We start from the raw sequence: 26,586 nt of genomic DNA, 5'->3' as shown, positions 1-26,586 counted from the left end.
ACACTTGGCCTTTTCCTAGCCACATATGCCATTATCCTTTCTTACTAGCCACACTTGCCATTATCCTTTCTTACTAGCCACACTTGCCTTTATACTTTCTTATTAGCCATCCTTGGCCTTTTATTAGCCATCCTTGCCTTTTTCCTTTCCTGCTAGCCACACTTGGCCTATTCCTAGCCACATTTGCCATTATCCTTTCTTACTAGCCACACTTGCCTTTATTCTTTCCTACTAGCCATTTTTGGCCATTTCCTAGCCACACTTGCCTTTTTCTTTTTCTACTAGCCACACTTGGCCTATTCCTAGCTACACTTGCCATTATCCTTTTTTTACTAGCCACCCTTGCCTTTATTCTTTCTTATTAGCCATACTTGGCCTTTTCCTAGCCACACTTGCCATTATCCTTTCCTACTAGCCACACTTGCCTTTTTCTTTTTCTACTAGTCACACTTGCCATTATCCTTTCTTACTAGTCACCCTTGCCTTTATTTTTTTCCTATGAGCCATGCTTGACCTATTCCTAGCCACACTTGCCATTATCCTTTCTTACTAGCCACACTTGCCTTTATTCTTTCCTACTAGCCACACTTGCCATTATCCTTTCTTACTAGCCACACTTGCCATTATCCTTTCTTACTAGCCACACTTGCCATTATCCTTTCTTACTAGCCACACTTGCCTTTATTCTTTCCTACTAGCCACACTTGCCATTATCCTTTCTTACTAGCCACACTTGCCATTATCCTTTCTTACTAGCCACACTTGCCTTTATTCTTTCCTACTAGCCACACTTGCCATTATCCTTTCTTACTAGCCACACTTGCCTTTATTTTTTCTTATTAGCCACCCTTGGCCTTTTCCTAGCCATCCCTGCCTTTATACTTTCCTGCTAGCCACACTTGGCCTATTCCTAGCCACATTTGCCATTATCCTTTCTTACTAGCCACACTTGCCTTTGTACTTGCCCACGAGCCCTACTTGGTTTTATTTTTTCTTACTAGCCACTCTTGGCCTTTTACTAGCTGCACTTGCCTTTTCCTTTTTTTACTAGCCACCCTTGCCTTTATTCTTCCCTACTAGCCACATGGACCTTGCTGCCTGAAACTTGGCCAAAAGTTTGGAAAGTTGGGATCCAATAATGTGGTTGTAGTTTCGTGAGTTGGGCACAAGGTGGCAGCAGAGGCCAATGTCTTTTACAGTGTCCCTGACCAAACTTCACCCACAAACTTCTGCATTTATACAATTAAAACATTATTATCACCCAATGCGCCCCGCTAGTAAATAAATCTACGCCGGGCCTCCCCAGACACCATTGTGCCGGCGGGTCTGTCTGGTCCCGGGGTGTGTGTCTCTCTCTGGGAAAGGGTTTTGATCCTGACCTCTGGGGCTGTGTGAACGCAGGCCGGATGAATGGATTTGCATGCCCTTCATTTGCATATATGCAAATCCCCGGGGGGCCAGCACTGGGGCACCTGTTTGCTATGGGGACCGGCTGGCTTCGTGCCAGGAACCAATGCGTAGATGGATAGAGAGAGAGAAATAATAAATCAATAATAATAATAATTATATAATATAACTAGCTGTGCCCGGCCACGCGTTGCTGTGGCAAAGTGGTGGTGGTATCGGTTAAAACTTGTTGTGGAATTTTTATTTGACGTTATTTGTATTTTTTTTAATTAATTTTATTGTCACTTATCTTTTTTATTTATTATATTTTATTATTTTGTTGTATTATTTTTAGTCATTTTTGTTATAGTATTTTATTGTACTAATTATTTTAGTGTTTTTAAATAATTTTTTATTGTATTATTTGTATTTATTTTTTATCATTATTTTATTAACACTGGGCTGAGTGGGTTGCTAGGAGACCAAGTGGGCGGAGCTTAGCCTTGTAACTGGCAGCAATTGGATAAAAACTATTATTCCTCTCCCTCTAATTAGGAATTTATTTTTCTTTTCTTTTTGTTGTATCAACCTAGAGGCGTGGATGAGGGGTTGTGCTGTCAATTTTCGAGGTTGTGGGGTGTTTACTTTTGTTGTTTTGTCCGCTGCCGTGATGCCATCACTCTTTTATATATATAGATATAATTATATAATTATTATAATTATATAATAATTATAATTATTATAATTATAATTATAATTATAATAATTATAATTATTATATAATATTATATAATTATAATTATATAATAATATATAAATATAATATATAAATATATTATATAATTATAATTATAATTATTATAATTATAATTATTATAATTATAATTATTATAATTATATATATATATATATATATAAAATACGTATTACATTTTTATAAAGTCGTTTCTTTCTGTTGAAGGCAATGAAGGTCAATATATATATACACACACATACACACACATGTATATATATCACATACATATCAGCCACTATCTATGTATCGATCGATCGATCTGTGTGTATAGGAATGTATGTATATATGTACACACACACTCATGTATAGGTGTGCATGTATGTGTGTGCACATACATATACACACATATACACACATCCATATACACACATATCTACACACATGTGTATATATGTATATGTTTATATATCTGTATGTACATACATATATACACACAGATATGTGCATGTGTATATATGTGTGTACATATGCATGTGCATATATGTGTGTATGTGTATGCATAAATACACATATACACACACATATACATACATACATATACACATGTATCTACACACGTGTATATATGTATATGTGTGTATATATATTCACACATACATACATATACATATACATATATACACGCAGATATATGTGTGTGTATATGTGTGTATATATGCATGTGCATATGTGTATATATATGTGTGTATACATACATATATCTATATACACACATGTATATGTGTTTATATATACATGCATGTCCATATATGTGTGTATGTATATATATACATATATACACATATACACACATATACACATACATGTATATGTATGTGTGTATGCATATATATGTGTGTGTATACATATACGCATACACACATATATAGACACACATATACATACAGACATATATATAGACACATATACACACATGTATATGTATGTGTATATATATGCGTGTGTATCGGTGTGTATATATATATGTATGTGTGTATATATGTGTGTATACATACATATATGCATACAGACATACATAGACACACATATACATACAGACATATATATAGACACATATACACACATGTATATGTATGTGTATATACATGTGTGTGTATCTGTGTGTGTGTATATATATGTATGTGTGTCTATGTGTGTATGTATATGTGCGTGTGTGTATATATATATATATATATATATATGTACACACTGTTTCCCTGAAAATAAGACATCCCCAAAAAATAAGACCTAGTAGAAGTTTTGCTGAATTGCTAAATATAAGGCCTCCCCTGAAAGTAAGACCTAGCAAGTTTTTGTTTGGAAGCATGCCCGGTGCCTGCCAAACAAAACACCATAGCATGCAGGATTGGTAAATGTAAATAATAATAATAATAATAATAATAATAATAATAATAATGCAATTAAGGCCAAGATTGAAAAATCAGCTGATGACCCAAAATGCAGACTCTACAAGGAAACTGACGAAACCATGGATCATCTCCTCAGCTGCTGTAAGAAAATCGCACAGACAGACTACAAACAGAGGCACAACTATGTGGCCCAAATGATTCATTGGAACTTATGCCTCAAGTATCACCTCCCTGCAGTTAAGAACTGGTGGGATCACAAACCTGCAAAAGTATTGGAAAATGAACATGCAAAGATACTGTGGGACTTCCGAATCCAGACTGACAAAGTTCTGGAACACAACACACCAGACATCACAGTTGTGGAAAAGAAAAAGGTTTGGATCATTGATGTTGCCATCCCAGGTGACAGTCGCATTGACGAAAAACAACAGGAAAAACTCAGCCGCTATCAGGACCTCAAGATTGAACTTCAAAGACTCTGACAGAAACCAGTGCAGGGGGTCCCGGTGGTGATGGGCACACTGGGTGCCGTTCCAAAAGATCTCAGCCGGCATTTGGAAACAATAGACATTGACAAAATCACAATCTGCCAACTGCAAAAGGCCACCCTGCTGGGATCTGCACGCATCATCCGAAAATACATGACACAGTCCTAGACACTTGGGAAGTGTTCGACTTGTGGTTTTGCGAAACGAAATCCAGCATATCTATCTTGTTTGCTGTGTCATACAATGTCGTTGTGTCAATAATAATAATAATAATAATAATAATAATTTTCATACCCCGCCTCCATCTCCCCAGAGGGACTCGGGGCGGCTTACATACCAGTTGGAAATAATGTTAGTAACAAGAAATTCTTGACAGGAGTCACAGTTTGTCTGGTTTAGTTATACTGGTTTGTGATGACAACTACTGTACAGCATAGAATCAATGTTCATTTGAATATGAATTCTTCTTAATGGAAAAATAAGACATCCCCTGAAAATAAGACCTAGCGCATCTTTGGGAGTAAAAAATAATATAAGACACTGTCTTATTTTCGGGGAAACACGGTATATATATATATAGTGTATACTAGCTGTGCCCAGCCACGCGTTGCTGTGGCAAAGTGGTGGTGGTATTGGTTAAAAATTGTTGTGTAATTTTTATTTGACGTTATTTGTATTTTTTAATTAATTTTATTGTAAGTTATCTTTTTATTTATTATATTTTATTATTTTCTTGTATTATTTTTAGTTATTTTCTGTTATTATAGTATTTTATTGTATTAATTTTTAGTGTTTTTTATTATTTTTTATTGGGGTGCTAGGAGACCAAGTTGGAGGAGCTTACTAGCCTTCTAACTGGCAGCAATTGGATAAAAGCAATTATTCCTCTCTCTCTAATTAGGACTTTATTTTTCTTTTCTTTTTGTTGTATCAACCTAGAGGCCTGGATGAGGGGTTGTGTCGTCAAATTTCGAGGTTGGGGGGCCTGTAGTTTTGTTGTTTTGTGCGTCGCCGTGATGCCATCACTCTTTTATATATATATATATATAGATATGGACTGTAATCCTATAAAATAATATATAATAATAATTAGGACTTTATTTTTCTTTTCTTTTTGTTGTATCAACCTAGAGGCCTGGATGAGGGGTTGTGTCGCCAAATTTCGAGGTTGGGGGGCCTGTACTTTTGTTGTTTTGTGTGTCGCCGTGATGCCATCACTCTTTTATATATATATATATATAGATATGGACTGTAATCCTATAAAATAATATATAATAATAATTAGGACTTTATTTTTCTTTTCTTTTTGTTGTATCAACCTAGAGGCCTGGATGAGGGGTTGTGTCGCCAAATTTCGAGGTTGGGGGGCCTGTACTTTTGTTGTTTTGTGTGTCGCCGTGATGCCATCACTCTTTTATATATATATATATATATATAGATATGGACTGTAATCCTATAAAATAATATATAATAATAATTAGGACTTTATTTTTCTTTTCTTTTTGTTGTATCAACCTAGAGGCCTGGATGAGGGGTTGTGTCGCCAAATTTCGAGGTTGGGGGGCCTGTACTTTTGTTGTTTTGTGCGTCGCCGTGATGCCATCACTCTTTTATATATATATATATATATAGATATGGACTGTAATCCTATAAAATAATATATAATAATAATTAGGACTTTATTTTTCTTTTCTTTTTTTTGTATCAACCTGGAGGCGTGGATGATGGGTTGTGTCGTCAAATTTCGAGGTTGGGGGGCCTGTAGTTTTGTTGTTTTGTGCGTCGCCGCGACGCCATTACTCTTTTATATATATAGATATATGTGTGCGTATGTCTATATGAGGACCCTTAAGGCCACCTAGTCCCACCCACTTTCCCAGCTGCCGGGCTCTCTAGAGGCCATCCATCCCACCCACTTGCTTTGGGGACACGCTCCGGGGAGTGGGCGATGGGTGCCGCAGTCTGCCCAAGAGAGCCAGACCGGCATGGGAATCTGCTCAGCCGTGTCTCATGGGCCTCCTGACCTCCGACCCCGTCTGGCTGGCCCCCCTTTGTCCCTGGGATTTCCCACCCACCCCCTACCCCCCCTCCCCCTCTCCTCCCCCCAAGGACCGGGACTTACGCTCACTTCTTCTCCTTGGGACTGGGAGCCCAGTCGCAGGCCGGACCCTCTTCGGACCGGACCGGACCGGACCCCACGGGGACCCCCCAAAATGATATTGATTTCTCCGTCCCATTCCCTGGCCATGGGGACCAAGTTGTGGAAAGAGGCAGCAAGTGAGTAGTAGACAAACTCCATCCTTTTCCAACATAATAATAAGAATAATCCACTAATATATTCTGTAATATATCTCTCTCTCTGTTTGGAGCGTATTCAATAATAATAATAATAATAATAATAATAATAATAATAATAATAATATATCTCGAGTATATTCAATAATAATAATAATAATAATAATATACTAATGTATTATGTAATATATCTCTCTGTTTGGAGCGTATTCAATAATAATAATAATAATAATAATAATAATAATAATATATCTCTGGAGTATATTCAATAATAATAATAATAATAATAATAATATACAAATATATTCTGTAATATATCTCTGTTTGGAGCGTATTCAATAATAATAATAATAATAATAATAATAATAATAATAATAATAATAATATATCTCTGGAGTATATTCAAGAATAATAATAATAATATATTAATGTATTATGTAATATATATCTGTGAAGCATATTCAATAATAATAATATACAAATATATTATGTAACGTATCTCTCTGTTTGGAGCGTATTCAAGAATAATAATAATAATAATAATAATAATAATATATCTCTGGAGTATATTCAATAATAATATTAGTAGTAGTAGTATATATTTGTCTTATACATTATTATTATTATTATTATTATTATTATTATTGCATTGGCTCAAAACTGTACTAGAGTCTACTGTACTGGAGCTGTTCAATTATTATTATTATTAGTATGTATTAGTCTTATATATTATTATCATCATCATTATCATCATCATCATTGAATTGGCTCAAAACTGAGTCTACTGTACTAGAGCTCTTTTATTATTATTATTATTATTATTATTAGTATGTATTAGTCTTATATATTATTATCATCACCATTATCATCATCATCATTGAATTGGCTCAAAACTGAGTCTACTGTACTAGAGCTCTTTTATTATTATTATTATTATTAATTATTATTAATTATTATTATTATTAATATATATTAGTCTTATACATTATTATTATTATTATTATTATTATTATTATTATTATTATAGTTTGGGAATATTTTCCTGAGTTCCGAACCTATGGCGACCCTATTATTATTATTATTATTATTATTATTATTATTATTATTATAGTTTGGGAATATTTTCCTGAGTTCCGAACCTATGGCGACCCTATTATTATTATTATTATTATTATTATTATTATTATTATTATTATTATAGTTTGGGAATATTTTCCTGAGTTCCGAACCTATGGCGACCCTATTATTATTATTATTATTATTATTATTATTATTATTATTATTATAGTTTGGGAATATTTTCCTGAGTTCCGAACCTATGGCGACCCTATTATTATTATTATTATTATTATTATTATTATTATTATTATTATTATTATTATAGTTTGGGAATATTTTCCTGAGTTCCGAACCTATGGCGACCCTATTATTATTATTATTATTATTATTATTATTATTATTATTATTATTATTATTATTATTATTATAGTTTGGGAATATTTTCCCGAGCTCTGAACCTATGGTGACCTTATTTGGGGTCACCTGAGGCCACCCAATGCCTTTCTATGGCTCTCTGATCTCGGTCATTATTTCCAATGGGAAAATGGGCTCCAAAGGGACCCAAGCGGGATTCGAACCCGGCTCTTGGGATGCGTAGACTTCCAGGGCCGGCTCTTCTCTTTGGTTATCTAGCTGTATGAGTGCGCCTGGTTTCATAAAGCTAGAGAACCGAACGTACGAACCGGCCCGATGCGCAACGTATATTCTGCCCTAGGGTGCCCTTGGGGTTGGGCTAGATGACCTCTGGGGGTCCCTCTGGGTCTCTTTATTATACGACGGGACAAAAGAAGCCTTTTGAATATTTATAGCCCGGCCGGGGCATTGTTTGGGGTTGTGTCTGGTTCGGAGAAAGGGCCCATTGTCTCCCAACGGTCTGTCTGGGTCCCACGTATGTACACAGACACGTATGCACACGCATTACATACAAATGCCCTCGTCTTGGGACATTGGACTTGGAAGGGAGCCCCAGAGGTCATCTAGTCCAACCCTATTCAAGTCATAATGGGATGCTTGGGCTGTAAGGGTCAGATGTATATATATATGTGTGTATATGAATTAATATATGTATGTGTGTGTGGGTATATATATATGACTTAATATATGTGTGTGTATATATGAATTAATATATACGTGTGTATATATGAATTAATATATATGTGTGTGTATGTATATATATATATATATATATATGACAATATATATATGACTTAATATATGTGTGTGTATATATGAATATATATGTGTCTGTATATATATATATGACTTAATATATGTGTGTGTATATATGAATTAATATATACGTGTGTATATATGAATATATATGTGTGTGTATGTATATATATATATATGACAATATATATATGACTTAATATATGTGTGTGTATATATGAATTAATATATATGTGTCTGTATATATATATATGACTTAATATATGTGTGTGTATATATGAATTAATATATACATGTGTGTATATATGAATTAATATATATGTGTGTGTATATATGAATTAATATATATGTGTCTGTATATATATATATGACTTAATATATGTGTGTGTATATATATGAATTAATATATACGTGTGTGTATATATGAATTAATATATATGTGTCTGTATATATATATATGACTTAATATATGTGTGTGTATATATATGAATTAATATATACGTGTGTGTATATATGAATTAATATATATGTGTCTGTATATATATATATGACTTAATATATGTGTGTGTATATATGAATTAATATATACGTGTGTGTATATATGAATTAATATATATATGTATATATATATATATATATATATATATATGAATTAATATATGTGTGTGTGCATATATATGAACCTATATATGTGTGTATGTGTGTGTGTGTATATATATATATATATATAGGAATTAATATATATGTGTGTGTATATATGACTTAATATATATGTGTGTATATATAGGAATTAATATATGTGTGTATATATATGAATTAATATATATCTATGTGTGTGTATATATATGAATTAATATATGCATGTATATATATATATATATAGGAATTAATATATGCATGTATATATATATATGTGTGTATATATATATATATATATATGAATTAATGTGTGTATTTGAATTAATATCTATGTGTGTATATAAGAATATATATGTTTGTATATATATGAATTAATATATGTGTGTGTAAATATATATATATGAATTAATATATGTGTGTATATATATATATATGAATTAATATATGTGTGTGCATATATATGAATCAATATATATATATATATATGAATTAACATATATGTGTGTGTGTATATGAATTAATATAAATATGTGTGTGTGTGAATTTAATTTATAATTTATATTATATTTCTAATATAATTTATATTATAAATAAACCAGAAGGGAGGCCAATGGCGCCGCCTAGAGGGCAGAGCTGGTAACTCACCCCGTCACTCAGAGGCGGTTTCCATGGCAACGTGCATCCTGGCCAGCCAATCAGAAGCAGCGGATGAGCCAAGTCAGCATCCTAGGAATAAATAATAATAATAATATCTCCTAAATTTCCTTGAGGTTATGAAATGTACATAAAATGTAAATATAAATACTGTAAATAATAATAATAATAATAATAATAATAATAATAATAATAATAATAAATGGGCCCTGGTTTTTTTTAAAAAAGCCCTGATTTAGCCTAATAGGAGCAGCGAACTACAAGTCCCACAATGCACCGCGGGCAGCAGAGCGGCTGAAACCCGGAAGCAGGTGGGCCAAAAAGCATGGCGCACACGCTGCCCGCCGCTATTGGTTGTTAGGGTGTCAATCAGCAGAGAGGCGCGCTCTGATTGGACAAGAGGGATTTTTTCCCCCTGCTCCGCCTCCTCGTGCAGCAACCAGACCAAACATGTCCATTTCACCTTCTCTTTTTAATCTGATTTTTTAAAACTTTCTGCAACTTGATCTTCGTCGAAATGGTGAGTTTTGGAACCCGTTTTGGAAGTCTTTCCAAGTAAATAAAATTAAATATATAGATTTAATGATTATTTTTTTACCTGGGTGACAGTAGGATCCAGAAGGCCATATAGATCCTAATAGGAAAAGCATTGGAAACACATGTTAAAAATGGACTGGATCAGAAGAGAAATCAGAATTAAATTTCAATAGGATCAAGATATATCTAATATCTCTATATCTAAATATTCAATATATATATATATATATTATATTTTATATATATATATAATATATATATATATTATATATATATAGAATATTTAGATATAGAGATAATACTTATTATAAGTATTATCTCTATATCTAAATATTCTATATATATATAAAATATATATTATATATCTATACCTATTACTATATATTCGATATATATAATATAATATGTATTATCTCTATATCTAAATATTCAAGATATATATATATATAATATAATAAGTATTATCTCTATATCTAAATATTCTATATATATATAAAATATATATTATATATCTATACCTATTACTATATATTTGATATATATAATATAATATGTATTATCTCTATATCTAAATATTCAATATATATATATATATATATATAATATAATAAGTATTATCTCTATATCTAAATATTCTATATATATATAAAATATATATTATATATCTATACCTATTACTATATATTCGATATATATAATATAATATGTAATATCTCTATATCTAAATATTCTATATATATATATATATAATATAATAAGTATTATCTCTATATCTAAATATTCTATATATATATAAAATATATATTATATATCTATACCTATTACTATATATTCGATATATATAATATAATATGTATTATCTCTATATCTAAATATTCTATATATATATAAAATATATATTATATATCTATACCTATTACTATATATTCGATATATATAATATAATATGTATTATCTCTATATCTAAATATTCAATATATATATAAAATATATATTATATATCTATATCTAAATATAAAATATATATAATATAATATGTATTATCTCTATATCTATATCTAAATATTCAAAATATATATATACCTATTACTATATATTCAATATATATAATATATGTATTATCTTTATATATCTAAATATTCAATATAATATATATATATATATATATATATATATATATATACCTATTGCTATATATTCAATATATATAATATATGGGGTTGTTGTATGTCTTTCGGGCTGTGTGGCCATGTTCCAGAAGCATTCTCTCCTGACGTTTCGCCCACATCTATGGCATAGAGATATGTATTATCTCTATGTATCTAAATATTCAATACTGTATATATTTAATATATCTATACCTATTACTATATATTCAATATATATAATATGTATTATCTCTATATCTAAATATTATATATATATATACCTATTACTATATATTCAATATACATACTATAATATGTATTATCTCTATGTATGTAAATATTCTATATATAAAATCTATCTATGCCAGTTACTATATATTCAATATATATAATATTCAAATAATATGTATTATTTGAGTATTTATCAATATTGTTATGCATACAATTAATATTTATGATTTATATGTGTTCATATTAGTTGTTATATTGTGTCGTCAAAGGCTTTCATATTGATATATATATAATATGTATATATATATATTATTATATATATTAAATAATATATTATATATAATATGTGTATCTGGCTATATTATTATATATAATATTAATATGTGTATATATGTATATTATATATATATATATATATATATATATATATATATATTAATATTATCTGTATACATGTATATATAATTTTATATATATTATATATACTAGTAATATATATTATATTAATATTATCTGTATCAATGTATATATATTAATATGTATTAATATTATGTGTATGTATATATAATTATATAATATTAATATTTTGTGTACATATGTATATATATATATATTAGTATTATATAAAATATTAATATTGTGTATATATTAATATTATGTATAATATTAATATTGTGTTGTCAAATATTAATATATTAATATTAATATTATATTTATATTATGTATATACATGTATATATTATATATTAATATTATATATAATATTAATATTGTGTATGTATGTGTATATATTAATATTATATATATATATATATATATATATATATATATAAAAAATGTGTATATATGTGTGTATGTGTGTACACATACACATATGTCAGAATATACACACACATATGTTCTGGTGTGGGCTGAGTTGGAGAGCCGGAAAAATCAGAAGCGACTGAACAAATCAATGTCAGAATGATGCCTTTTACAGAGTGTATATCCCATTTGTTCTTATGACGGGCCTCTTTCGAGACTGATTTAGTTGTGCCTTGCTGCTTAATCCCTTCCAATCGTATCAGGTTCCCTGTTTGCTTTTAAAAATAGATGGTGAAGGTCACATTTGGACACCTTAGTATGTGGTACGAAGCCAGGTTTGGGCGCCTAGATTGTCGAATTGCACCGGTTTAGCCATCATGGGATGCTGGGAGTTGTAGTTCCCCAAGGCCTTGTGTTTTGTCCGCAGGCGGTGATGGGGGTCCAGCTGGTGGTCTCCCTCCTGGCGGCCAGCGTCATGCAGAAAATGGCTCCGCACTGGTCCTTTGCCCGGTGGCTGCTTTGCAACGGAAGGTAGGACTTGCATTGGGTTGGACTAGATGACCTTCGGGGCTCCTTACGGACCTAGCATCCCATCACTCACATCTTTTTCGCTGCCAGTCTGTACAGATACAAGCACCCCTCCGAAGAGGAGCTCCTCGCCTTGGCGGGCAAGCAGAAGCCAAAGGCCAAGCGGGACCGGTGAGTTGCCCGTCGGAGTCGCGTTGGGTTGGTCTAGATGACCTTTGGGGGACCCTCATAGGTCTGAGGCTCCTACACTCCGTTCACGGCCAGATTGGGTCGGATTAGATGACCTTTGGGGGTCCCTACAGTCCTTTCAGGACCAAATGGGGTCGGACTAGAGATCCTTTGGGGGTCCCTTCTAGGTCTCAGGATTGTACAGTCTGTTCACGGCCAAATGGGGTTGGACTAGATGTCCTTTGGGGGTCCCTCCTAGGTCTCAGGATTGTACAGTCCGTTCACGGCCCTATGGGGTTGGACTAGATGGACTTTAGGTGTCCCCCATAGGTCTAAGGCTCCTACAGTCCATTCACGGCCCAATGGGGTTGGACTAATGACCTTTGGGGGTCCCAAGACTCCTTTCAGGACCAAATGGGGTTGGACTAGATCACCTTTGGGGTCCCTTTCCAACTCTTATTACCCTTCGAAAGCCTTCAAACAGAGTCCGGTCGACCGCGGACTCTGTTTCCGGGCCTCTCCCCCCCGTATCCTGGACCCTCTTGCAAACGACAATCGTCCAGGTCGATATTAAGTATTTCCTCCCCCCCCCCCCCCCGGTATCCTGGACCCTCTTGTAAACGACAATCGTCCAGGTCGATATTAAGTATTTCCTCTCCCCCCCCCCCCCCCCCCCCGTATCCTGGACCCTCTTGCAAACGACAATCGTCCAGGTCGATATTTCGTATTTCCGCAGGCGGCTCAATGGCGTGACGGAGGAGAAGCCATCCTCGGTGCCGCGTGACATCGACCTGCGCCTCGAGAGCAGTCCCATCACGGCCGTGGACGCTCTGGGTAAACAATACCTCCGGGGTTGGGGGGGATCGGCGCCCGAATGGGGTGAAACTAGACTTCTCTTTTTCCAGTCCTGTCCTATTTCCTGGAGTTCCAGTGGTACGTGGACTTCGCCGCCTACTCCGTCCTGGTGTACCTCTTCACCGAGGGCTACTACTGCTTCGTGGACCCGCGGAAAGAAGCCAACATCGGGATCCTGTGGTGCTTGCTGACCGTCTTCTTCTCTGTGTATCCAATTGTACAAAGCGGGATGGTGTTGGCCTTGTTTGCTGCAGCACCACAGCCATTATTACCGCCCTTAACTCGTCCTCACCCAAAGCAAAACCTTCTTCACGGTGATGCGGCACTACTTCCGCTCCAAGGAAGGCGGTGAGCGCTCCGTCTGCCTGGCCTTCGCCTTCTTCTTCCTCCTCGTCGCCATGCTCGTCCTCGTCGTCCGCGAGGACTACCTCGAGTTCGGCCTTGAGGCAGGTGAGCGGTGCCGGGTTCCGGGGAGCGGTTCCGGGTTCGGGTTCCCAGCGACGTCATAATCCTTTCTTCCGTTGCTTCCTGTCGAAGGGTTGGCCGAAGTCAGTGGCCGGATGGAAGCCTTCCTGCGAGAACAAGGCTGGGAGTGGACGTAAGTGGGGAGGATGGGGGTAGCTAATCCTTTCTATTATTATTATTATTATTATTATTATTATTATTATTATTATTATTATTATCATCTGTTCTGCTCTCTTGCGGTTTCATCTGAGTATTGTATACATACTTACAGGACGGTAGCTAATCCTATCTATCTCTATATTGCCCTCTTGTGGTTGCATTTCAGTAGCTAATCCTTTCTATTACTATTATTATTATTATCCATGTTCTGCTCTCTTGCGGTTGCATCTGAGTATTGTATACATACTTACAGGACGGTAGCTAATCCTTTCTATCTCTATATTGCCCTCTTGTGATTGCCTCTGAGTAACTAATCCTTTCTATTATTATTATTATTATTATTATTATTATTATTATTATTATTATTATTATTATATCTGTTCTGCCCTCTTGCGGTTGCATCTGAGTAGTGTTTACATACTTAAGAGCTCGGCAGCTAATCCTTTCGATATTCTGCCGTCTTGTGGTTGCCTCTGAGTACTGTATACATAGAAACGAGTAGCTAATCCTTTCAGTCTCTGTACTGCCCTCTTGTGGGTGCCTCTGAGTAGTGTTTACATACTTACAGGACTGTAGCTAATCCTTTCTGTCTCTGTACTGCCCTCTTATGGGTGCCTCTGAGTACTGTTTACATACTTACAGGATGGTAGCTAATCCTTTCTATCTCTATTCTGCCCTCTTGTGGTTGTCTGAGTAGTGTTTACATACTTAGAGGACGGTAACTAATCCTTTCTATCTCTGTACTGCCCTATTGTGGGTGCCTCTGAGTAGTGTTTACATACTTACAGGATGGTAGCTAATCCTTTCTATATACTGCCCTCTTGTGGTTGCATTTGAGTATTGCATACATCTTTCGGACAGGATCCCAGTGAGCAAGCTGACCTTCAAGCTGGCGCTGGTGGGCGCCTGTTCCTTCCTCGGCGGCTGCTTGACTTTCCCCGGACTGCGACTGGCGCAGACCCACCTGGACGCCCTGAAGATGACCGCCGACCGCCCGGCGATCCAGTTACGTGGTGAAATTTTACGTGGTGTGGTCACTCGATGAGGTTTGCGTGGCCGAGTGGGGATTCTAATGACTCCTTGGACGGTTCCCTCTCTCGCCTCCTCAGGCTCCTCCTCCACGCCAGCTTCCTCGCGCCCGTGATCGTGGTCTTCATGTGGGTCAAGCCCGTCTCCCGGGACCTCCTCTTGCGCGCCCCGATGGGGAAGGAGACCGTCCAGATGTGAGTCACCAGAGGGTAGTCACTGGTCAGATTCACCCCTATATATAGAATGGAGATTTTCCCTGGCTTTCGGGCTGCTATGGGTTCCGATAACGGGTCGCAATTGCATTTCCCCCCCTATCTATACAATGGAGCTTTTCCATGGCTTTCGGGCTGCTATGGGTTCCGATAACGGGTCGCTGTTTGGGCTGATCCCTGCGAGGATTCGCACCCTGTGCCGACCCCGTTCTTTGTGTCCTTCTCATATTGCAGTATGTCTGATGCCACCTATGATACGGTGCGGCTCTGGACCATTGTGGGGCTGTGCGTCCTGCGCTTAAGCGTCACTCGAACTCACACTCCAGGCCTACCTGAACCTGGCCGATCGGTGGGTGGAGCAGATGAAGCGGGAAGCCGGGCGGATCCCCGTCCTGGAGATCCAGCGGAAGGTATGAGTTTCCCCATATGTTGTATTGCCTTATCATTCTTGCAAAGTTCGGACTAGAACCCAGAGCGGATTTGCAGTTATATTAATATTATATTATATATTAAAATATAATATTGTATATTATATTATTAATTTTGTACATTATTATATTATTATATTATCAATATTTTATATTATATTATATCTGTAAGCCGCCCTGTGTCCCGCTGGGAGATGGAGGCGGGGTATAAAAATAAAATTATTATTATATTATAATATATTAGTAATGTTATTTTTATTATTATATATTATAATAATAGTATACATTATAATATAATTATACATTATATAATATTATATTAGTAATGTTATATTTTATATTTTGTTAATATATAATATTATATATATTATATATTATATATTATATTATTATTGATATGTTATATTATTAATATTATATATTATAATATTATTTATATCATGTTATATATCATAATATTATTATACATTATTGTATTATATTAGTAATGTTATATTTATATTATATAATAATATAATACTATACATAATATATTATACTTATATTACATTAATGTTATATTTCTATATTTTTATTATATATTATGATATAATATTATACATTATAATATTATATTGTATGTTATATTATTAATATATTATATTACAATATTATTTACATCATATTATATATTATATTATATTGTATATTAGTGATATTAGATATTATTATATTATTGATATATTATACATGATATATTGTATTATTGATATTATATTATATATTATAATATTGTATATTATTTTATTAATATTAACTGATATTATTAATATTATTGATATATTATACTTTATATTATATTGTATATTATTGATATTATATAATATATTATAATATTGTATATTATATTATTAATATTAAATGATATTATTAATATTATTGATATATTATACATTATATTATATTGTATATTATTGATATTATATTATATATTATAATATTGTATATTATATTATTAATATTAAATGATATTATTAATATTATTGATATACATTATATTATATTGCATATTATATTAGTTCTGTTATTATATTATTGATATTATATATTATAATAAGATATACTATATTAAAATTATATATTAATAATAATAATAATTACCTCTGTACATCTGAAATTATTATATAATTAATACTATTATATTTTTTATTCTCTGTTTTTCCGCCCCATAAGATCACCCGAATCTACTGCTACGTGACGGTGGTCACCTTGCAGTATTTGGCTCCCATCATCCTCACTTTGCACTGCACTTTCATCCTCAAAACTCTGGGTAAGGAAGTTCTATATCTCCCAGACTATTGGATTTCGGACCTTGGGATTTGTAGTTTCATAGGGTCATTGCTTTCTCCCGTTTTTCTCAAGGCGGATACTCCTGGGGGTTGTACCCCGAAGCCGACGTCACCCCCGAACCGGTCTCAACCCCTCGACCCGCTTCCGTGGACGGATCCGGGACGGACGAGGTCCAGGCCACGGTGGCGCAAATCACCGGGACGCTCGGCACGTTGGGGTCCGTCCTGACGCCGCTCTTCTACCGCGGACTCTTCTCGTTCTTCGCCTGGTGGGTCTCGGCCTGCCAGGTCGTCGCCACGCTCTTCGGCCTCTACTTCCACCGGCACTTGGCCGCCTCGTAACTCCGCCGAATCCGGCGGACTCTCCTCTCCGCCGTTACGGACTCTGGGGACTTCGGGATTGACCCGAATTTTGAGTCCTGGTCGAGCTTGTCCTCTGCTTCTATTTCGGGGAAGTTTCTCGATCCACTTACATTTTGGCGAGGCTCCGCTTACGGTCCGGATGTGCAAAACGGCAGGAATCCGCTCTGTTTTAGTTCCGAATTTCGGGCGATCGCCCGTTCCATTTTCAGATATTACGAAGAGGACTCTTCGGATTCGTGATTAGGGAATCCAGAGTTCCGTTTTCGTAAGAATCTGCTCTTGTTTTCGTTCCAAATTTCGGGCAATCCCCCGTTCCATTTTCCTGAAGAATCCGGGATATTACGAAGAAGACTCTTCGGATTCATGATTCGGGAATCCGAGTTCCATTTTCGTAAGAATCTGCTCTTATTTTCGTTCCAAATTTCAGGCAATCTCCCGTTCCATTTTCCTGAAGATTCTGGGATATTACGAATTCGTGATTCGGGGATCCTGAGTTCTGTTTTCGTAAGAATCTGCTCTCGTTTTTGTTCCAAATTTTGGGCGATCCACCGTTCCGTTTTCCTGAAGATTCCGGGATATTATGAATTCGTGATTTGGGGATCCTGAGTTCCGTTTTCGTAAGAATCTGGTCTTGTTTTCGTTCCAAATTTCGGGCGATTCCCCGTTCCGTTTTCAGTAAGATTCTGGGATATTACGAATTCGTGATTCAGGGATCCCGAGTTCCGTTTTCGTAAGAATCTGCTCTTGTTCTCATTCCAAATTTCGGGCGATTCCCCGTTCCGTTTTCAGTAAGATTCTGGGATATTACGAAGAGGACTCTTCAGATTCGTGATTCGGGGATCCTTCATTCCGTTTTCGTAAGGATCTTCCCAAAAACGGGACGGAATGGAAGATGTTTTCGGAACGAAAACAGAACGGATTTCTGCCTTTGTAGAACAAAAACATTTCCATTTTTGGGAAGATTCCCAGAGATTGGAAATGGAAGCCGTTCGGGATTCGTAATTCGGAGATCCGGAGTTCCGTTTCCGTACGAATCTTCCCGAAAACGGGATGGAGTGAGGGACGGACTCAAAATTCGGACAGAAAACGGAACGGTAACAGAACGGATGTCGGCTGTTGCGGAACGAAAACATTTGTTTTTGGGAAGATTCCTCGAGATTGGAAACGGAAAATTTCGGGATTCGTAATTCGGAGATTTAGAGTTCCGTTTCCGTACGAATCTTCCCGAAAATAGAACAGACTCGAAATTCGGACGGGAAACGGAACCGATTTTCACTGTTTCGAAACTAAAACAGATTTTTCGAACACACATTTTTCGTTTCACAGATGCGTTCAGCCCATTTACATTATATCTCCTGGTTTACACGCCCCCAAAAAAGGCAGTCGTGAAATTGCGCCGTTCCGATTGGGCACGATTTCGCGACCGCATTTTTTTTCACACATTTTTGTACGATCTTTCACCGTGAATCCGTTACGGGGAAATCCCGGAACCGAACCGTCGCAGATACCAAAGGCCTCCTCATTGTACAACGTATATATTTGATACGTTTTATGAACTGTACATAGAAATACATTATTATGTTGGATAAGAAAGAATTGTATACGATTTGGTCAATAAATTGGTTAGCTGGAGACCTCGTAACTTGTTTCTCATGACTAATTATCGATTCGTCGATACTCGAAACGTGGTTGGTAGTAGAACAGGTAGACGAACTGTCCTCCAAGGTCATGTGGCCTTAAGCCTTTGGAGCGGTACCTATTGCTTACTCACATTTGCTTATTTTCGAAGCTGGGGCTAACAGTGGGAGCTCACCCCGCTCCCCGGATCTGATCTGCTCATCAGTTATACCCGTTGTACCAGTCTGGGATTTCACGTCAAACCCTTTTATTTACTTCCTACGTCGTCCCCGTTGATGGTCCCGCCCAAACGGGCCTTGTTGATATACAACGTTTGTATGTCCCGGGTTCGAGCTTTACGAATAATAATAATAACAGTCCGCTGGGTTCGGAGTGGCGTTGGATCGTGCTAAATGCCGTTATTAGGGCCGAGTTTCCGTGAATTGTTGCGGGATACGGCCGGTGGGATTTGCGGTTTCCGGAGGGCGGGGTGAAGAAATGCCACTCCGAAACCCCAGCAAAGCGATACCACGTTCCTACAATCCTACAAACCCCGCTTTCGGCAAAGGCGGTGGGACACGTACCCGGTGACGACCAGTCCGAGGAGAGACCCAGCCGTTCCAACGGAGATGAGAGTGTCCGGACTGACGGGAGCTGAAAGTTAGAAAGGAGAAGCCGAGTGAAGCTACATGCAGCACAAAAAGATTAGACGTGACGAAACCAATGTGTATCCTGATAGGTTTGAAGCTGGGGATACTACTACGAATATAAATTATATACAGTCCGTACAGTCCGAAAAATTCACAGCAACCCATGAAAGCCTTCGACGACACAATCCATCTTTCTCTCTCTTGTCTGACTCACTCTGAGTATCTGAGGATCTGATTATAAGGACAAGTCTGAGTATCCTGATTGTATGTATGGTGAAGAGTAAAGCCATGAAAGCCTTCAACAACACAATCCATCTTTCTCTCTCCTGTGTGACTCATTCCGAGTATCTGTCTGTTTTCTATGTGACTTTGTAAGGACAAGTCTGAGTATCCTGATTGTATGTATGGTGAAGAGTAAAGCCATGAAAGCCTTTGACGACACAATCCATCTTTCTCTCTCTTGTCTGACTCACTCCGAGTATCTGTCTGTTCTGTCTGTGAGGATCTGATTGTAAGGACAAGTCTGAGTATCCTGATTGTACGTATGGTGAAGAGTAAAGCCATGATAGCCTTCGACGACACAATCCATCTTTCTCTCTCTTGTCTGACTCACTCCGAGTATCTGTCTGGGAGGATCTGATTGTAAGGACAAGTCTGAGTATCCTGATTGTATGTACGGTGAAGAGTAAAGCCATGAAAGCCTTCGACAACACAACCATCTTTCTCTCTCTTGTCTGACTCACTCTGAGTATATGTCTGTTCTGTCTGTGAGGATCTGATCGTAAGGACAAGTCTGAGTATCCTGATTGTACGTACGGTGAAGAGTAAAACCATGAAAGCCTTTGACAACACAATCCATCTTTCTCTCTCCTGTGTAACTCACTCCGAGTATCTGTCTGTGACTCTATGAGGATCTGATCGTAAGGACAAGCCTGGAAGTGGATCTGAGTATCCTGATTGTATGTACAGTGAAGAGTAAACCTTCTAGATGATTTGAATGAAAACCCGAATCTGTGAGTTTACTACTATGCTAGAGGATTCTACCAGTGGCACCAACTAAGCCCAATTTACTCACCGTCCGACACGACGACACGGGCCGTCGCCACCCGTTTCGGGCTGGTCCGTGCGACGCAGCGATAGACCCCTTGGTGTTCCGCGCCAACCCTCTCGACCGTCAGGGTGGACCGTCCCTCGGCTTCTTCTACCCGGTAGTAAGACGACGGCAGCGGCGTTTCCGCCCACTGGACTCCACCACCGTCTCTACACCCGGCTAAGTGGCACGAGATGGTTAGAGATGCGCCGACGGTTCCTTGAGAAGGACTGAGCTGGACGATCGGCTGGCAATGGTCTGCTTCACGGGAAAGATGGACTCCAACCGTGGTGAGACCACCGTCACCCGTGGGAGAAGGTCTGGTGGTGACCTCGGGTCCCGCCGAATCCTGGGCTGTGGTGGGGTCACCCCGAGTCTCGGGTTCTGGGGACGTACTCCACGTCTCCACCATGCGAGAGAGAGGTCTGCTCGACACCGTCGAACCAGGACTATCAGTTTTCGATGTTACGGTAGGTGTGGTTGTGGTGTGAGGAAGTCCATACGTGGTTGCCACAAGTGAGATCTCGGTGGTGGACGGATCTGGAGGAAGCCCAAGGGTTGTCCTTACTGTCTCAAGGGTGGAGGTCACGATGGGTGGTCCCTGTGTAGCTGGAGGTGGATAGATCTCCCGTTAAGCAACCCCTCAAAAACCTACACCCGAAAATAAGACCTACCACCAAAATAAGACCTACCTCGAAATAAGACCTACCCCTGAAAATAAGACCTAGCCCCAAAATAAGACTTACCCCAATAATAAGACCTATCCTAAAGTAAGACCTACCCTGAAAATAAGACCTACCTCGAAATAAGACCTACCCCGAAAATAAGACCTACTACCTTGAAAATAAGACCTACCGAAAAATAAGACCTACCCCCAAAGAAAGACCTACACCAAAAATATGACCTACCCCTGATAATAAGACCTATCACCCAAAAATAAGACCTACCCCCAAAATAAGAACTACCACAATAATAAGACCTACCCCAATAATAAGACCTACCCCTAGATAAGACCTACCTGAATATAAGACCTACCCCCCAAAATAACACCTATCAATTAAATAAGACCTACTCCCAAAATAACACCTACCTACTGAAAATAAGACCTACCCCCAAAAATAAGACCTATCCCAAAATAAGACCTACCACAATAATAAGACCTACCCCCTAGATAAGACCTACCTGAATATAAGACCTACCCCCAAAATAAGACCTACCTACTGAAAATAAGACCTACTGCCCAAAAATAAGACCTATCCCCAAAATAAGACCTACCACAATAAGACCTACCCCAATAATAAGACCTACCCCCTAGATAAGACCTACCTGAATATAAGACCTACTCCCAAAATAAGACCTACCACTTAAATAAGACCTACTCCCAAAATAACACCTACCCACCGAAAATAAGACCTACCCCCAAAATAAGACCTACCACAATAATACCTACACCAATAATAAGACCTACCCCGATAAGACCTGCCCCCAAAATAAGACCGACTCCCTTGAAAATAAGACTTACTCCCAAAAATAAGACTTATCCCAAAAATAAGACCTACCCCCCTAGATAAGACATACCTGAAGATAAGACCTACCCCCAAAATAAGCCTACCCCGATAATATGACCTACCTTCACCTCGGAGGCTGACGTTGGCCACCTTCTCCTTGGAGAAGACCTGCTGCCCGACCTCCAGGGTGGCCCTGCAGGTGTAGGACGTGCCTTCCGCCGGCGTCGGGACTTCCAGGACGGATCGGTAGAGGAAGAGCTGCTCCGGGGAGCCCCCCATCTCCTCCTCTTCCTCCGGGGCAGACGCCAGCCTCCGGGACCCCCGGAACCAGCTCAGCGTCAGCCCCCCGGGCGGGTAGACGTGGCTCATGGAGCAGACCAGCCGGGCCGCCTCTCCGGACGTCAGGGATTCCACTTGCAGAGTATCCGGGAAGGCTGAGGAGCGAGACGTGGATTAGGGGACTTCTGGGAAACGTGGTGGAGTCTCCAGCTCCCGTCGACATTGTGAAGGAGGATGGGAGTTGTGATTTGGACACAGCTGGAGCGCCGTATTCAATTCAGGAGACCAGGATTCGATCCTAGTTCTGGGGACCAGGATTCGATCCGTTCTGGAGATCAGGATCGGATCGTAATTCTGGAGACCAGGACTGGATCTCAGTTCAGGAGACCGGGATTCTATCTGTTCTGGAGACCAGGATTTGATCCGTTCTGGAGATCAGGATTAGATTGTAATTCTGGAGATCAGGATTGGATCTCAATTCTGGAGACCAGGTTTGAATCTTAATTCTGGAGACCAGGATTGGATTGTAGTTCTGGAGACCAGGATTGGACCTCAATTCTGGAGACCGGGATTCGATCCATTCTGGAGACCAGGACTGGATTGTAATTCTGGAGATAAGGCTTGGATCTCAATTCTGAAGACCAGGATTTGATCTGTTCTGAAGACCAGGATTTGATCCGTTCTGGAAACCAGGATTGGATTGTAATTCCAGAGACCAGGATTGGATCTCAGTTCTGGAGACCAGGATTGGATTTTAATTCTGGAGACCAGGACTGGATCTCAATTCTGGAGACCAGGATTGGATTTTAATTCTGGAGACCAGGATTGGACCCTAGTTCTGGAGACCAGGATTCGATCTGTTCTGGAGACCAAGATTGGATTGTAATTCTGGAGATAAGGATTGTATTGTAGTTCTGGTGACCAAGATTCAATTCGTTCTGGAGATCAGGATTGGATTTTAATTCTGGAGACCAGGATTTGATCCGTTCTGGAGACCAGGTTTGGATTATAATTCTGGAGATCAGGATTGGATCTCAATTCTGGAGGCCAGGATGGGATTGTAATTCTGGAGATCAGGATTGGATCTCAATTCTGGAGGCCAGGATGGGATTGTAGTTCTGGGGACCAGGATTCGATCCGTTCTGGAGATCAGGATAGGATTGTAATTCTGGAGACCGGGATTGGATTTTAATCTAGGAGACCAGGATTGGATTGTAATTCTGGAGATCAGGATTGGATCCTAATTCTGGGGACCAGTATTCAATCCGTTCTGGAGATCAGGATAGGATTGTAATTCTGGAGACCGGGATTGGATTTTAATCCTGGAGACCAGGATTGGATTGTAGTTCTGGAGACCAGGATTCAATCCGTTTTGGAGATCAGGATTGGATTGTAATTCTGGACACTGGGATTGGATTTCAAATCTGGAGACCGGGATTGGATTTCAAATCTGGAGACCAGGATTGGATTGCAAATCTGGAGACCATGATTCGATCCTAGTTCCGGAGACAGGGATCGGATTGCAATTCTGTGCCTTCCTCTGAGACTGTGCGACGTGTCCAAGGTTGGACGAGCCACACGTTCTCCGAGGAAGACCAACGTGAGCCCCGTCGGAGCGAAAGAACCCCGTGACAGATCTATCTGAGCGTTGCCGTCGGTCGGAAACGACTCGACGGCAGACGGCGAGAACAACAAACCTGATAATCAGGGTTCAGGATAATTCCCCCCGTAGGAGAGACGGAACGGGATTTCTCCGGACTCACCGTACACGCGCAGGTCCACTTTGGCCTGGTAGGACCGCTTCCGGCACTGCCCCGCGCAGCGCTTCTCTCCGTCCACGTGGACGCTGGCCTTGGCCACGGTCAGGACGCTGTGGCTGCCGTTGGAGACCACGTTGCCCAGGTCGGTGTCCAGGCCTTCCCACTGGACTTTGCCGCCGGGGCAGTCCATGGAGCAGGTCAGCCGGACGGACTCCCCGCGCTCCACCAGCGGCGCCTCGGGGTGGATGGTCAGCCTGGGCGTCGGGAGACCTGCGCAACGCAACACAATTCGATTGTGTGAGACGTACGTAACGTAGTCCGATTTTGGCGTTACGGGATCGTGTTTACGTCCGAATGGACGGCAAGCAACTCGAGCCGATGACGACAGACATAACATAATAATACAGACGATACTATCCCGAGGATGATTCTACTCACCGCCGTTGCGCCAAATCAGCCCGAGCAGGATCCCGAGTGCGAGCCACGCCATTCCCGACGTCTCTTGTCTTTCCGTCGCCGGCAGAATTCCTTCTGAGCCAAAGGTACGGAGTTGCTGTCGCCTCTTAAATAAATCCACGGCGCCGCCTCGTTCTCGGGAAAACAATCCCATTTCCACTTCCTTCCTCGCCCCCTCCAATAAATCCCAGCGCTGGAAGGGACCCCAAAGGACATCCAGCCCAACCCCCTTCCTGCCTGGAAAACGGGCCCAATCCAGACCATAGACGTGGATGGGTGGCCATCTGTTGGGAGGGATCAAGCTGAGCTTTTCCCTGACGTGAATAATCCTATGGGCCTGCTAAGATAGTATAGTATACTATAGTATACTATATATACCATACTATACTATACCAGACCATACTATACTATAAGCACTATACCATATACCATGCTACACCAAACTATTTTATATTATACCATACTAAATTATACTATACCATATTATACCATACTATACTACATCAGACCATACCATACTACACTATACTACATTATACTATACTATACTGCACCATACTATACCATACCATACTATATGATACCATTCCACACTATACTATACTATACTATATGATACCATACCACATCATACCATACTACACCATACCATACCATACTATACTATACCATACTATACTATATGACACCATACTAATCTATATTATACTATACCAAACTAAATTATACTATACTGTACGATACCATACCATACCATACCACACTATATTATACTATATGATACCATACTAAATTATACTATACTATACCATACCATACTACATTACACTATACTATACCATACTACATTATACTATATTATATGATATCATAGTAAACTATACAATACTATACCATACTACATTATACTATACTATACCATACCATACTACACCATACTATATTATACTATACCATACTACATCATACTATACTATATGATATCATAGTAAACTATACAATACTATACCGTACCATACCATACTATACTATACCATACCATACTATGCCATACTACACCATACTATACTATATGACACCATACTAATCTATACTATACCGTACCATACTACATCATACTATACTATATGATAAC

At 38.2% G+C, this 26,586-nt stretch overlaps 2 protein-coding genes across 2 annotated transcripts; one reads left to right on the top strand and one right to left on the bottom strand.

Annotated features, from left to right (window-relative positions):
* Positions 1-10,222: 10,222 nt before the first annotated feature.
* Positions 10,223-19,725, top strand: tmem161a (transmembrane protein 161A). Its single transcript, XM_062959566.1, is given in 13 exon segments — positions 10,223-10,356; positions 12,984-13,087; positions 13,175-13,255; positions 13,989-14,086; positions 14,158-14,314; positions 14,406-14,557; positions 14,645-14,705; positions 15,593-15,736; positions 15,841-15,954; positions 16,207-16,291; positions 16,293-16,382; positions 17,613-17,709; positions 17,802-19,725. Coding segments are annotated over 13 exon segments (1,455 nt in total). The 5' UTR covers positions 10,223-10,353; the 3' UTR covers positions 18,071-19,725.
* madcam1 (mucosal vascular addressin cell adhesion molecule 1) lies at positions 19,611-25,813 on the bottom strand. The gene is made up of 5 exons (XM_062959565.1): positions 25,434-25,813; positions 24,999-25,265; positions 23,079-23,390; positions 21,434-22,057; positions 19,611-20,362 (listed from the first exon to the last, which is right to left on the bottom strand). Exons 1-5 carry the CDS (start codon positions 25,603-25,605, stop codon positions 20,253-20,255), a joined length of 1,485 nt encoding a protein of 494 aa, XP_062815635.1. The 5' UTR covers positions 25,606-25,813; the 3' UTR covers positions 19,611-20,252.
* Between the last annotated feature and the right edge of the window lie 773 nt (positions 25,814-26,586).

This window comes from Anolis carolinensis, unplaced genomic scaffold (assembly GCF_035594765.1).
Source record: "Anolis carolinensis isolate JA03-04 unplaced genomic scaffold, rAnoCar3.1.pri scaffold_7, whole genome shotgun sequence".
NCBI classification, from domain to species: Eukaryota; Metazoa; Chordata; class Lepidosauria; order Squamata; family Dactyloidae; genus Anolis; species Anolis carolinensis.
This window is presented reverse-complemented; position numbering and strand designations above follow the sequence as displayed.

Bases quoted from the DNA above. Each gene is read 5' to 3' on its own strand.
- madcam1 (XM_062959565.1), bottom strand. From the start codon at position 25,605: ATGGGATTGTTTTCCCGAGAACGAGGCGGCGCCGTGGATTTATTTAAG. The intron at 25,266-25,433 runs GTGAGTAGAATC...TGCGTTGCGCAG, and splicing joins GCTGATTTGGCGCAACGGCG to GTCTCCCGACGCCCAGGCTG. The intron at 23,391-24,998 runs GTGAGTCCGGAG...CTCGCTCCTCAG, and splicing joins AGTGGACCTGCGCGTGTACG to CCTTCCCGGATACTCTGCAA.